The sequence below is a fragment of the Gorilla gorilla genome, chromosome 18 (assembly GCF_029281585.2).
Source record: "Gorilla gorilla gorilla isolate KB3781 chromosome 18, NHGRI_mGorGor1-v2.1_pri, whole genome shotgun sequence".
Classification (NCBI taxonomy): domain Eukaryota; kingdom Metazoa; phylum Chordata; class Mammalia; order Primates; family Hominidae; genus Gorilla; species Gorilla gorilla.
The window spans coordinates 29,515,872-29,530,964 of record NC_073242.2 but is presented as its reverse complement, the minus strand read 5'-3'; the positions used below and the strand labels follow the sequence as shown (position 1 = coordinate 29,530,964).

Genomic DNA, 15,093 nt, shown 5'->3' with positions numbered 1-15,093 from the left:
TGTGGCCCACAATGACATACTCCAGTGTTAGAAATCACTCTTCCCACAGCAAGCCTACTTCAGGCAGGCTGGAGACATCACACCATAGGTTCAGCACAAAAAGGCAACCACAGATTCTGTACATTCCTATGACTGAGAGAAAGGGAAGTACTGTGGTGGGCTGCTGTCCCCACACAGGAAGGACAGGGAGATGGTGACAGCGCCGGGCCTCAGGGCTCACTGGCTTACTTTTGCAGTTTTAGAGACTAAGTCTCTAGAGCTGTGGCCAGGCAATCCTTATAGTGGCCAGTGCTTTGGGAATCTGAGCCAGGAGGATCACTTAAGGCCAGGAGTTCAAGAGCAGCCTGGGTGACAGAGTGAGACCACGTCTCTATGAAAAAAAAAAAAAAAAAAAAAAGATGTGGTGGTGCTTGCCTGTAGTCCCAGCTCCTTGGGAGGCTGAGGCAGGGGATTGCTTGAGCCCAGGAGGTCGAGGTTGCAATGAGCTATGGTGAAGACACTGCATTCCAGCCTGGGTGACAAATGAGACCCTGTTTCTAAAAAAAAAATCAAAACACAGATCCCCAGGCTCCATTCTAGAATCTCTGGGGGTTGGCGGCCACTGGTTGTGTGTAAAGCTCCCGGATGACTCTAATGTGCAGTGGGGAGTGAGAACCCTTGTAGTGGAAAACCAAGAGTCACAAGACATCAAAATATAGGAATTCCAGCCTGGCCAACGTGGCAAAACCCCATTTCTACAAAAAATGCAAAAATTAGTCCAGTGTGGTGGCTCATGCCTGTGGTCCCAACTCCTCGGGGGCTGAGGTGGGAAGATCACTTGAGCCCAGGAGGTCAAGGCTGCAGTGAGCCATGATCGCACCACTGCACTCCAGCCTGGGTGACAGAGCAAGACCCTGTCTCAACAACAACAAAAAAGGAATTCAGGTGATGACTTTTTTTTTTTTTTTTTTTGAGATGGAGTCTCCTCTGTCCCCTAGGCTGGAGTGCAGTGGTGTAATCTCAGCTCACTGCAACCTCGGCCTCCCGGGTTCAAGTGATTCTCCTGCCTCAGCCTCCCAAGTAGCTGGGACTGCAGGTGTGTACCACCATGCCCGGCTAATTTTTTGTATTTTTAGTAGGGGCGGGATTTCACTATGTTGGCCAGGCTGGTCGCGAACTCCTGACCTCAGATGATCTGCCTGCCTTGGCCTCCCAAGGTGCTGGGATTACAGGTGTGAGCCACCATGCCCGGCCAATTCAGGTGACTTCTGAATTCTCATTCTGATTCTGGTAAGTTACATGGGAATGCTAATCTATCTAAATTTAGCCCAAAAGAAAAGAAAATGCCCCTCCAAAAAGAGCTGCTAATAACTCTAGGAGAATGGAGTATCATAAGGGCAAGCTAATCTACCCAGCAGCCCCAGAACAAAAGCAAGGGATGTCCACCAAGCCTGGTTACCTGCTGCGGTCATCAAAGGGCTGAACCGCAAACACGTGCCCTCAGCTTCCAGATCCATGACTGTGAGGCCGCTTGCAGGCACCAGCTGCTTCAGCTGTTCTCCCAGCTGTGAGGAGGACACAATGAACACCCTCCTGTAACAAGGGACTCAGACATCTTCAGGACCCACCCTCATCCCCTCGGCCCCAGACCAAAGAGCCTCCTGGAGAGCTGGTTCCTGCTCTTTTGACTGTCTGATTACTTAGAGCAGCTTTTTAAAAACAGTAAATTTTATGGGTTTTTCTTATTAATACAAGTTCATTGTAGAAAAATTTAGGAAATACAAGTAAACAAAAAGAAGAAAATAACAATGACCCACAATACATTACTAAGCAACACCCACTGCTGACATGTGGTCTGCCCCCAGCGTCTTTTCTCCTAGTGGCGGGCAGGGAGTTGTAGTTGTTGTCATAAAACATGCTACTTGACACTGCTTAGTAACCTGCATTGATTCATTTCGTTTATGACCAGTTCCTTTCTGCTTGAGACACTCAGCTCTGTGGTCTCTCACAGCTGTGCTGAGCCCCAGCACGGATGTACCAGGACTTACCCGCCAACCCTGCTAGGCTGGGCGTGTCCAGCATTGGCTAGAACTGCTGCTGCCGCCATCCCACACTGTTCACAAGACCCTTCAGACTCAAATCCTAGAGCTGCTATTCAGTGCCCAAAACGCTATCAAAGTGCAGGCCTGGCTCCACACTGCCAGCTGCAGATGCTCGGCAGACTCTGCCTGGGGCTCCCGGCTGTGCTGCCCAGGCTCACCAGAACCCACCGCAGCTGCCCTGCAGCCCACCTTTTGCCTGTTGTCTCACAGCCTTATACAGCAGCAAGGAAAGTGAGGGAGCAATGCCAGAAGGACTTGCCAGAGGTGACCCAGCTCGTGAGGTGGTAACGCAATGGGGAACAGAACTCCAGAGCAGGCCCAGCACTGGCAGGGCGGCTCCTCCTGTGGGCCTCAGTTCCCATACATGAGCACGCGTCACCCTCACCAGCAGGTCGGATGGTGATGGACGGGGACCTGAAAGGAAAGGCGGGCGACTGCCATTCTCACCCAGCGATTCAGCGCGTCACACGAGTGCCTCTCCCAGCCGACTGCTGAAGGTGTCATGTTGGGCACTGGGACAGCTTTAAACACCGGATCTGACACCAAAACACAGAAAGGGAGTCACTCCCAGAAACACAGCTGACCAAAAAAAACACCCTCCAAACCCCACATCATTCCCATCCCAATATTAGCCCCAGGGCACTGACTCATATTACTGAATTCTCAGGTATTATCTGACAGAAGGGCTACATTTCTTTTTCCTCGTGATCTATGTAACACTTGAATACATTCACATAAGACAGAATTATTAATTTCATTTTTGAAAAGGTTTGCTTTCAAGGGATTTCAAGGGGAAACAGCAATTGTTTTAAGTTACTAACTAGTTTACCAAGCACCGTGCGAGGTCTGTGAGTGCCACGATCATCCAACTAGGCCTCACAGTGGGTGCCAACCCGTGCCAGGCACAGAGCCCGACACTTGGGACAGAAGGCAGGTAAGGTTTCTGTCATCTTGGAGCTTACATTTTAGTTGAGGAAACAGACCATAAAGAAAGAAAATCACTCCATGTGGTTGTTAGTGTCACAAGTGAAGCTGGGGGCTCTGATAGAAAATGATGGAGTCCCCTCAGGCAGGATAGGCAGGGAAGGCTGAGGATGTGGATACTTAGTGGAGACCGAAATGGTGAGGAGGAGCTGGCACCAGAAGAGAGAAATGTGTGTAAGACAGAGGGAACACTGAGTGTTAAGCCCTTGCGGTAGGAAAGGGCAGAGTGTTCTGGAGCGCGGAGAAGACCGGTCTGACTGAGGCACAATGAACAAGAGGGAGAGTGGAAGAGGGGAAGGCAGAGGCGAATTCGGGGCAGAGTGCGCAGGCCTCATGGGGCATGGGAGAGCCTGGCCTTTGTTCGACCGAAATGGTAAGATACCCAGGGGCTCTGGGCAGGGAAGTGACACTGATACGGGAGTGCTGGGAAAGGAAGAGCGTGGTCCCTTTAAATGACACAGAAGCGGGGAAGGGAAGTGCTGGGGAGAGAAAGGCGGGTCCCTACCCCCACGGACCTAGGTGAGGACAAGCACTCCTGCCTTCCCCCAAATGTTGCATTTCCCAAGACCACGCTGGCCCACCACACCAGCATCCTGGGCCTATAAAAACCTGAGACCCTAGTGGGCAGACAGAAGTGGCTGGATGGCAAGAGGAACACATTGGTGGAAAAAGACACAAGCGGCTGGTCATGGAGAGCAGGCCGGCAGAAGAGCACCCCGACAGGCACTGGCAAGCCAGCAGGCCATCAACCATGGGGACGAGGCGGAGTTTGGCCAGGGCCGCTGAGCGGCCCAACTCCAAGGGAAATCTGTCTCCCTTCTGGCTCCCCCATCAGCGGAGAGCTACTTTCATTCAATAAAACCTTGCACTCATTCTCCAAGCCCACATGTGATCCCATTCTTCCGGTACACCAAGGACAAGAACCTGGGATACATTAATCCCTCTGTCCTTGTGATAAGGAAGGGGGTCTAAGTGAGCTAAAACAAGCTGCCTACAGACGGCTAAATTAAAAGAGCACACTGTAACACATGCCCACTGGAGCCTTAGGAGCTGTAAAACATTCACCCCTAGATGCTGCCATGGGGTCGGAGCCCCACAGCCTGCCCATCTGTATGCTCTCCTAGAGGTCTGAGCAGCAGCGGGGCACTGAAGAAGCGAGCCACACCCCCATCACATGCCCTGCGAGGGGGACAAGGGAACCTTTCCAGTTTCAACACCATGTGACTTCCACTTATAACCCTCACTCTGCCAGGTGGAGAATGGTCTGGAATGGGCTGTGTAGAATGTATGAAAGTCAGAGGTCAGTTGAGAGGGGACAATGGCCATCCAGGTAAAAAAAGAGTGGTGCCCTGGACTAGACTGGCGGCACTTGGGTCATTCTTTAAAGATACAGATGCCTGGGCACAACCTATTGACTCAAAATACGTGGGAAGTAAGACCCACAAATCTTTATGTTCAAGCAACTCTTTCTTAGCCATTCCAGCACTGGTCCAGGGACTGGCATTTGGGAACCCCTGGTTTAATCACCGCAAACTATCAGCAAATTGCTAAGGCGTTTCCGACTGTAGTTTTCATGAAAATTATTACATTTTTCTGAAATGCTGACTGAAGATTGTCAGCAATAAAAATATTTTGAACTATTTAACTTGAAATGGTATCAAATTCAAAGCCTTTAACACAGATATGAAAATAACCCTCTTTTAAAATTCACCGACCTGAGCCTGGTAATTCCTGGAAAAATCTGAACACCACCACTGGGGAGCTGAGCTCATCTTCCACCTGGAAGAATGGAAGTCTCATATCACCAAGTAACATTAAACTCCAGACGCCTTCAAAATGAAATGCTGAGTTCAAAAACTCGCTTAGAGATGCTCTATTTGTAAACAAACACACTAAAAAGTTCAGAGGTTAATTTCAGTTGCTAGAGAAAAATCAAATGTTTAGTAAAATTTTAAAAAATAACTATGAGCCAGCCTTGAGAGTACACTGTGAATTATAAGATGTTTGACACTGGTACATTGAAATTAAAGCAGGGGGAAATTTTAATAAGGGATAAACATAGGTCTAATATTAAAGATTAAAACCAGTAAGAAGCAGTGAAACTAGACTCAGTGCGGAGAGAGCCCATGCTTTCAAGAATCCCAGAAATTATGCAGGATTTATTGAAACTTAAACGTTTTTTTTAGAGATGGCGTCTTGCTATGTTGTCCAGGCTGGCCTTGAACTCTTGGCCTCAATTAATCCTCCTACTTTGGCTTTCCAAGTGTTGGGATTACAGACGTGAGACACCGTGCCTGGCCAACTAGAATTTTTCATACTCATAGAAAAAAAGAGGGGGCAACAAGTACTTTCCTCCCCTTTGCAAAACTTTCGGAACAAGATGCAAGTCCTGCTGGTGATGTAGACAAGCACAGCTGAGAACTGGATCTGTGTATTTTCTAATATATTTAATTATTATTAAAGACAGGCCGAAGACGACTAACTTCATTAGTGGGTTTCCTAACAGTTGAAAACATCCACTGCGTTATGTATTATGATAATCCAGCAGCGAGTTCCTGTTTTGCATCAAACAGTATACCCTGACTTGGTCAAGCCATGGGGTCAGGGTACCGTAAGCATCCATGTCCTTGGCAGGCTCTGTGGTACTGTAGGGGCATGTGGGTGGCCCTGGGGGGGAAGATCTCTAAGCATCCAATAATCCCAGTACTATAGCTCTAGTAATAAAACTTATGTTCCAAGGCTCTGAGTGTGATGACTCACTGATAGGGCCGCAACAGGAAATGCTAACTTGGAAAGACAAGAAGCAGTGGCCCAAGATCTTTCTACTAACTTTTCAAAGGACCGTGTGGACAGTATTCATACCAAGCAGGATGTGAATTCAAATCTGCCAATTATTTAGGGGGCCAGTCCTGTGCTAAGTGCCTTCACATCTATCATCTTTAACTTTCACAGAGACAAATAAAACGTGATACTTTTAAAGGTACGGCGGCGGGCGGCAGGGGGCGGTGCTTAATATTTAAATAGGGGAGCACGCCCAAAAAGCAAGGAGGAACAAAAAGGCAACAAAATAATCCGCCCATTCTCCCATCCTCAGCTAGGAGATGGCAGAATGAGGTGAGTGCCAAGACTGCTATGAATATTATGATCATCTTTTCTTTCTTTGAACTCAGTGGTCTCAAATGTCAATGTGTGTAAGAAATAGTATACAGGGTTAGAGACACTTCTGGTTCTAGTAACGTGATAGACTGAGTGAACACTGAAGTTGTCAATTCTGAATATCTGAAATACTGGATTAAATATAACCAAGAACCAAAAAAAGGTTAAACCATGGCTGGGCTCACACCCAAAAAAAAAGGTGAATCCACAAAGAAGAGGAAACAGAAAGATGACTGTAAGCTGAGTGGCAGGGGATGGGAGCATGTCTGGGGCCTGGCACTGGGCTTTCAGGGCTAGGGTCTTGGGTGTTAATGCCCAGGTGAGGCACAGTGGTGAGTCTGTATAAGGCCTTTACAAACCTTCTATAGGAAAAAACAAACAGATTTGATTTCAGATAGTAGTAAGAGTGATGAAGACGACCCAGGGGGATGGAGTGATGTCTGACGGTGGGAGATGATCTTAGGGTGGCCAGGAAAGGCCTTTCTGAAGAGGTGAGATTTGAATTAAGATCTGAAAGATAAGAAACCAGTCATGAGAAGAATTGGGACTGGGGAGGCTGGGCGCTTTGGCTCATGCCTGTAATCCCAGCACTTTGGGAGGCTGAGGCGGGCGGATCACGAGGTCAAGAGTTCAAGACCAGCCTGGCCAACATGGTGAAACCCCATCTCTACTAAAAATACAGAAATTAGCTGGACATGGTGGCATGTGCCTGTAACCCCAGCTACTTGGGAGGCTGAGGCAGGAGAACTGCTTGAACAGGGACCCAGGAGGCGGAGGTTAGAGTGAGCCAAGATCGCACCACTGCACTCCAGTCTGGGCTACATAGTGAGACTCTGTCTCAAAAAAAATAAACAGAAGAATTGGGGGTGGGGGGTGGGAAACAGTGTTTCCAGGCAGAGAGAACAGCACGTACAAAGGAGACTGTTGGGAGGGTTAAATGAAATAATTCATGTAAGGTACTTAGTACCACACGTGAATTTCACAAGCAGCAGCTGGGATGGTGGTGATGGTGATGATCAGGACTCACAGGCCATAATGCCTCATGGTATTAGCCAATTATTGTATCCTCTACTGAAAAAACAGCCATTGGAAGAAGGGACAGAGCAGGCTTTCTGCCTGGGCCAGTGTGGCCTACAGAGATGCTCCAAAACAACTGGTGATTAACTAGCACCACTGGGTCCCCCAATTTGAGAATAAGGGAGCAGCAATGACTGAGGAAAATCCAAGTGCGCTCAACATGGCAGGGGCAGGAAAGCAGATGGGCCCAGCACCGCCTGGATTCTTAACAGCCTGCTCAATCTAGGCCATAATTTGCTTCTCTGTTTGCAATCAGAGGAGACCAACCAGCATACTTTCATTTGACAGTCAGGCTTGGAAAGAAAATGACTCAATGTCACAGGGCCACCCTGTGGCACTGCTCAGAGCAGAGCCCAGACCTCTGAACTTAGATTCATCCCTTCTGCTTCTCCAGTGGTCCACTTCCTCATCCAAGGATAGAACCCCCACTGAGCTAGAACTCGGGTCAACTGGCTCCAGACACCCACTCAGAAGGCAGAGTAGCCACACCCCCTTCAACCAAACCATGTATTTTTTTTTCTTCCTTGAGACAGGGTCTCTGTCACCCAGGCTGGAGTGCAGAGGCGCAATCTCGGCTCACTGCAACCTCCGCCTCCCGGGTTCAAGCAATTCTTTCACTTCAGCCTCCCCAGTAGCTGGGACTACAGGCGTGTGCCACCATGCGCGGCTACTTTTTGTATTTAAACCAAACCATGTTCTAAAAGAAAAATAAACCTACTGACTTGAACCCCAAATACACTCAAATGTTAGTTTTAAACTTAAGCATACCTTGCAGAATTGTCAAAGAAACACTCAATGAACCTATTTAAATCAGAATTTGACATATATTTCCTGAAGTTCTAAAATACCATGAAGCAAAACACAAAAACTTTCAAACCTGAACTGATCCTCATTCTCTCCTAAGTCCTTATTTCCTTGTCTAGTTATGCCTAGGGAACAATCTGTTGGATTCACTTCAGGAAGATATCAGAAGACAAGAGCAGGGCCATTTGCTTTTCTCTTTCTCCCACTTCATGCAAATGAAAACTGATGGCAGAAGGTTGCAGAAAGAGAAGCCCAAAGCATTCTGAGGCACAAAGTGAGTTTTCATTTTGGGAAGAGGAGTGTGCCCAAGGCCTTGGGCAGCTGAAGTCAATGGTGTTTATCTTTGTGCAATTCTGAACTTTAACACAATAAATGAAGTACATGAAAAGCACCATAGGAATTAAACATTGTATGGTTCAAATTTCTTCGCTTCAGACTCACTGTATAAATACAGGCAGGTTTTTTTTGTTTTTGTTTTTTGTTTCATTTTTTTGTTTTGTTTTTTTACTGGAGCTGCCACAATTCCACTGAAATGTGGAGAAAATCATTCTAAAGTTCTAAAATCATTCTAAGTTGCTGAGGTTCAAAAAAAGTTATATTTTGAAAACAGATGAAATTATATACTATACCAAGATTTTGATGTAATTCACTTTCTTCAAACTTTCCTGCAACTGTTGACTCTGCAAATGACAAAAAATAACACATGTAATTAGACGGACATGGGACATGAAGAAGTGGTTTTCACCAGGGGCTGTGGAGGTCTGTGAACACGGATGTCAGGCAAAGTCACCTGCCACTTGGTGGTTTCTAAGTTCAGCCACCTGTTTTTGTATTTCAACATCTGTAAATATTCACCAATCTTTCAAGTTACATGTAATAATTCAAGAAAAGCAGTTTCTAATAAGACATGGAAATCTGTTGTATTTGCAATGTAAGTCTGTCATTCAAAAGCTACTGAGTATAAACACGTGCAAGGCATAGTACTGAACACTAGGGGAAACCAATGACAAATGAGAGGATGCAGCACGCTCAAGAGCTGGTGATAAGAGCACAGTGCTGCCACTCATCACCTGCAGGACCACGGATAAGTCACTTCATCTGCCAGTCACCAGCTATGTAACCTGTCTATGCTTCAGTTCCCTCAATTATAAAATGGGGAGGATAGTATGTATCTCACATTGCTGTGAGGATTAAATGAGTTGATATGCAATACAGGAAGTGCTTAGAAACAGGGTCTAGAATGTAGTGTCATTAGACTAATGTCTCAATCCCAGGTCCCTCATCACTAATCATATCTAACTCATGGGATTGGAGTATGTTAATTCAACAGATATTCACTGAGTACTGGACAGTAGAAAGCCCCTCAAGAAATTCCTTTTTGTTTTCTTAAAGAAAATTAATTCTGAATACACTGTCATCAGTGGAACTGACATTCTAGTGAAGCTGCAGGGATCAAATGAGATGATGCATGAAAGTACTTCATGGTGCTTGACACTGAGGTGAATGCTCAATAACTACTGAAGACGAGAAAGAAAAGAGGGAGAAGAGAAGGAAGAGGAGGATGAGGAGGCGAATGCTGATTTACGCTCTCAGGAAATGTATGCTCCACTGTGGACTATAAGGCATGGCTATATACAGATCACCATGTCTGCTAAATGTCCATGCATTTAACACATGCATTTATTAGCCTGTGAGTCAGCAAGCAGGACAGCATTCAAATCCTCAGGAGTATATGGTTCTGCCTGCAGGAAGATGCCAGAGCTGTGCTGACCTCAAGGGTCTGGTAGATAATGGCATCATTCTCCCGCACTCCATAGCCACGGGAAATTGAAAAAAATCTCCCGAGTGCCCAAGCCGTCTCTAAGTTACTAAGGCTTCTCTTTCCTAAGAACCGCATCTCAAGAAGTGAGCTAATAGCACAGTAAGACACTTTTCAAAAAATGCAGTGCTTTTGTAAACATAATGAGCATCAATCTTTTTTTTTTTTTTTTTTTTGAGACAGGGTCCTACTCTGTCGCCCAGGCTGGAGTGGAGTAGTGCAGTAGCGCTATTTGGGCTCACGGCAACCTTGACCTCCTGGGCTCAAGTGATCTTCCCACCTCAGCCTCCTGAGTAGCTGGGATCACAGGTGTGTGCCACTACACCTGGCTAATTTTTGTATTTTTTGTAGAGACAGGGTTTCACCACATTGCCCAGGCTGGTGTTGAACTCTGGGGTTTAAGTGATCCACCTGCCTTGGCCTCCGAAAGTGCTGGGATTACAGGCATGAGCCACTGCACGCAGCCCAGAGAATACTTAAAACTGTTGAACTATCCTAACATATGATGAACGAAGGGACTACTGCTAGAGCACTACGCAAATACTTTTCGTGTGTGTGTGTGTGTGTGTGTGTGTGTGTGTGTGTGAGTGTGTGTGTGTTTTTAGATGGTGTCACCCAGGCTGGAGTGCAGTGGCACGATCTTGGCTTACTGCAACCTCCGCCTCCCAAGTTCAAGCAATTCTCCCTGCCTCAGCCTCCTGAGTAGCTGGGACTACAGGCGCCTGCCACCATACCTGGCTAATTTTTGTATATTTAGTAGAGACGGAGTCTCACCATGTTGGCCAGGCCGGTCTCAAACTCCTGACCGCAGGTGATCCGCCCGCCTCGGCCTCCCAAAGTGCTGGGATTACAGGCATGAGCCACCACGCCCGGCCTATTTTTCTTTCTTTTTTTAAAAGACTGAGTTTCGCTCTGGCTGGAGTGCAGTGGCACAATCTCGGCTCACTGCAAGCTCCGCCTTCTGGGTTCACGCCATTCTCCTGCCTCAGCCTCCCAAGTAGCTGGGACTACAGGCACCCGCCACCATGCCTGGCTAATTTTTGTATTTTTATTAGAGACAGGGTTTCACCGTGTTAGCCAGGATGGTCTTGATCTCCTGACCTCATGATCTGCCCACCTCGGCCTCCCAAAGTGCTGGGATTACAGGCGTGAGCCACTGCACCCGGCCACCTATGTTTCTTAAATATAGAAATGATACTTGAGGAAGTGCTAACTCCCCAAGAATATATTTAAAACAAAGATTTCAACCCACGTGCATAACTTACTATATGAACAGACACTACTGCAAGAGCTCTACCTGTATTCGTTCCTCGAGCCATCCTGGCAATCCTTGTCATATAATTTATATTTCACAGGTAAGAAAATGGAGGTGACGCACTTCTGAGCTCAGGGAGGGCTCAGCTCTAACCCTGAGTAAACATGACCCTGTTTTTTGGCTTTTTTTTTTTTTTTTTTTTTTTTTTTTTTTGAGATGGAGCCTCGCTCTGTCACCCAGGCTGGAGTGCAGTGGCGCGATCTCGGCTCACTGCAAGCTCTGCCTCCTGGGTTCACACCATTCTCCGGCCTCAGCCTCCTGAGCAGCTGGGACTACAGGCGCCCGCCACCACGCCCAGCTAATTTTTTGTCTTTTTGGTAGAGACGGGGTTTCACCGTGTTAGCCAGGATGGTCTTGATCTCATGACCTTGTGTTCCACCTGCTTCAGCCTCCCAAAGTGCTGGAATTACAGGCGTGAGCCACCGTGCCCAGCCTGTTTTTTTGCTTTCTAAATGCTATGATCTGAATATTTATGTCCCCACAAAATTCCTATGTGGAAACCTAATCCCAAATGAGTTGAGGCCTTTGGGAGGTGATTAGGGCATGAGGATGGAACCCTCACAAACAGGATTAGTGACCTTCTGAAAGAGGCTCAAGGGACTCTGCTCACCCCTTCTGCCATGTGAGGCCACATGCAAGGCACTATCTATGAGGAACGGGACCTCACCAGACATGGAATCTCCTGGCACCTTGATCTGAGACTTCTCACGTCCAGAACTGTAAGCAATAAATGTCTGTTGTTTACAAATTACCCACTCTAAGGTATTTTGTTATAGAAGCCTGAATACTCTAAAACACTGAAATATAGCATAATTATATATTTTTCACAATTAGAACACACCTAAAATGGAGAGAGAATTAGAAATGTCCCCAAGAGCCCTGCAATTTGGAAACCCAAGCCAGCTGGTTTTTAAAATATCCATGCCCTCCATAACCACCCTGTAACCTTCCTATTCCCTCACCATAGTCAGTCAATCAACGGGAACACTCGCTCCCCACCCCTCCACCTTTTGCACCCTTCTCCACTCCTTGGAAGTCATCTGTGACTTCTTTTCTGATCCCATGCTGACAGTGGTGTTCCTTTTCATCTGATTTCATCTGCACACAAATGCTGGGACAGACAACCCAGCACTTTCTCCCAGAACTTTGAACAAGAAATATTTACATGCAGGGCGATTAGTCTCTGGCTCACGAGACAGTCAATCCAGACAACACCACTCTGGATGGAAGGTACAGAAATGAGATGTTTTTCTGTCTCTGCTGTGGCCAAGGAGTCTTTCATTTAAATGTCAGGCTTCTACTCACCAGTTGACAGGCATGCTTGATCCTCTCCACAAACCCATCAAGTCCCAAGTATTGTAAAGATAACCACAGAGGCAGGGCACGGAGTTTGTCTGTGGGCTTATTTGATGTAAGACCAGCAACTAAAGTCTAAAAAAGCCAAAAGAGGTTTATTAATCAAAGCCATTGCAATCTCACAATAGAACTAACCAGCTACCATTTGCTACCCACTCAGTGTGGGCTAGATGCCATACTAGTCACTAGGCTTGCATTATCCATGTGATCTTCCAACAACTCTGTGAGCTAAGTATTCTAGGTAACTTCACTCAGAGACCTCGGTTTGTCCAAGGGTTCACAGCTCAGGAGTGGCAAAGCCAGGAAAAGCCAGTGGAAAACCCAGATGGGTCACATCCCAGAACCTAGGAGACTCCCCACTTCGAAGGTAGCTCTGAGCATCCTCAAACACCTGGCCATTATTAGCTGAGCAAGACAGCAGTGTTTTAGCAGAAATCACTTAAACCTTATTTTGCACGCTGACCTATATTATCAAGTACCACATTATTATTATTATTTTTTGTGACAGGTTTCGTTTTCATTCTGTCGCCCAGGCTGCAGTGCAGTGGTGTGATCATAGCTCACTGCAGCCTTGATCTCCAGGGCTCAATCAGCCCTCCCACATTAGCCTCATGAGTAGCTGGGACTGCAGGCTCACACCACCATGCCCAGCTAATTCTTTGTTGTTGTTGTTTTTTTATAGAGATGAGGTTTCACCATGTTGCCCAGGCTGGTCTCAAACTCCTAGGCTCAAGCGATCTGCCTGCCTCAACCTTCCAAAGTGCTGGGATTACAGGCATGAGCCACCACGCCTGGCCCACAACTACGATTAAAAAAAAAAAAAAATGTGGCCAGGTGCGATGGCTCATGCCTGTAATCCCAGCACTTTGGGAGGCCGAGGCAGGCAGATCACCTGAGATCGCGAGTTCAACATGACCAACGTGGTGAAACACTGCCTCTACTAAAAATACAAAATAAGCCGGGCGTGGTGGCGCATGCCTGTAATCCCAGCTACTTGGGAGGCTGAGGCAAGAGAATCACTTGAACCCAGGAGGTGGAGGTTGCAGTGAGCCAAGATCATCTCACCACTGCACTCCAGCCTGGGTGACAGAGCGAGACTCCATATCAAAAAAAAAAAAAAAAAAAAAAAGTTACAACCTATTGGGCAATGTGGATCAGGAGGCTTAAAACTCCCCCACTCAGTCATTCCACATCTGGGAACCTATTCTAAGGAAATAATTAGAAACACAGAAAGACGTTCACTGCTTCATTATTTCAGTAACAAAACTCTGAAAACATCCTGTAAGTTCATAAATGGAGAATAATTAAATTGTGACAGAATATCATACAATCATAAAATGTCATTAAAAAAAGTCTCACCTTACAAGTTTCTCTTTAAAAAAATGAAATAGAAGTGAAATTATGGGTATTTTTCACTTTTTCCTGTATTTTTCTGGATTTTGCCCCCAAAGCCAATAATGTGTATTAGCCACACCCACTCCCTCCCCAGTGAGTGGAAACTTACCAAGGCAGGGTCATCGTGTTTATACAGTGTCACCGCAGGAACAGCTGGCAAACCCAGCCACGGGCCAGGAGTCATCGTCATGCTATCACATTTGGCTGCAGCCTACCAAAACAAGAACAACTCTTTGTTAGATTATCAGAATACACAAACCTAACACCCTCCTCCATTCATAAAAACTGTGAAGAGCCATGAGGGATTGAGTGATTTTAAATTCATTCTTAAAAACACCAATATTCAGTAAATCAACAACATACCAGCACTGATGAGGAGACATAACCCAGAGCCAATGTTGCCAGATTCACACTGGAAGAAAAAACACCAGTCCAACAACTAATTATTTAATGTTGCTTACTCACCATGTACTTAAAAAAATAAAGGCTGTGCTGTTGCAAGTTGACACTTAAGTATATTTTTAATGTTATTAGCTTTCATAACAGCAACAGAAGATGTGCTTTATACATATGAAGGAAAATCCTGAAAATGCACTTTAATAAAAATGTGTCTCAGGAACTATCCCCACTCATTTAATATAATGGGAGTATTATTTCATGGATCTTATTTTCCAGTTATCATTCTTTACTTAGGGATCAAAAAGAAACCTCCCTGTATGATGTGGTGGATATGGGCTACTCTGGCTGCCCACGTCCGTTCCCCCTGCTTCTCTTAATGGCCCTACAATAGCCTTCCAGGGCGCCATCTCCATTTCTTCCAGCAGAACATGAGCTTTGTGGGGAGGAGACACCACTATCTGCTCCAGAGGAGAGCAAAGAACCTGAACTATCAGAGGATTACTTCTCCCTGGCCACAGTGGCTGGTTCAATACGAGACTTCTGTTAGGACTTCCAGCTGACCACCAAGCTGGAAAGAAGGCTGGAGTTTCTGCAGCTACTTTGCACTGTAACAGGAAGATCTGTCCACAGATAGAGGAAACCAAGCCCAGTGCCTGTGACTGGGGGAGCAGAGGTGGGAGTAACACACTGGATCCTGGTTGATGTCG

At 46.4% G+C, this 15,093-nt stretch overlaps 1 protein-coding gene across 3 annotated transcripts in view; it reads right to left on the bottom strand.

The window, feature by feature from the left end:
• PDXDC1 (pyridoxal dependent decarboxylase domain containing 1) overlaps positions 1-15,093 on the bottom strand; it is a 52,584-nt gene that overhangs the window by 6,203 nt on the left and 31,288 nt on the right. For all 3 annotated transcript variants that reach the window (XM_031003103.3, XM_055365646.2, XM_055365647.2), the window contains exons 10-16: positions 14,351-14,399; positions 14,097-14,198; positions 12,542-12,667; positions 8,732-8,782; positions 4,781-4,844; positions 2,529-2,617; positions 1,439-1,544 (exon numbers count right to left, since the gene is read on the bottom strand). In XM_031003103.3, coding sequence (XP_030858963.1) covers positions 1,439-1,544; positions 2,529-2,617; positions 4,781-4,844; positions 8,732-8,782; positions 12,542-12,667; positions 14,097-14,198; positions 14,351-14,399 — 587 coding nt within the window. The remainder of the gene's footprint in view (positions 1-1,438; positions 1,545-2,528; positions 2,618-4,780; positions 4,845-8,731; positions 8,783-12,541; positions 12,668-14,096; positions 14,199-14,350; positions 14,400-15,093) is intronic.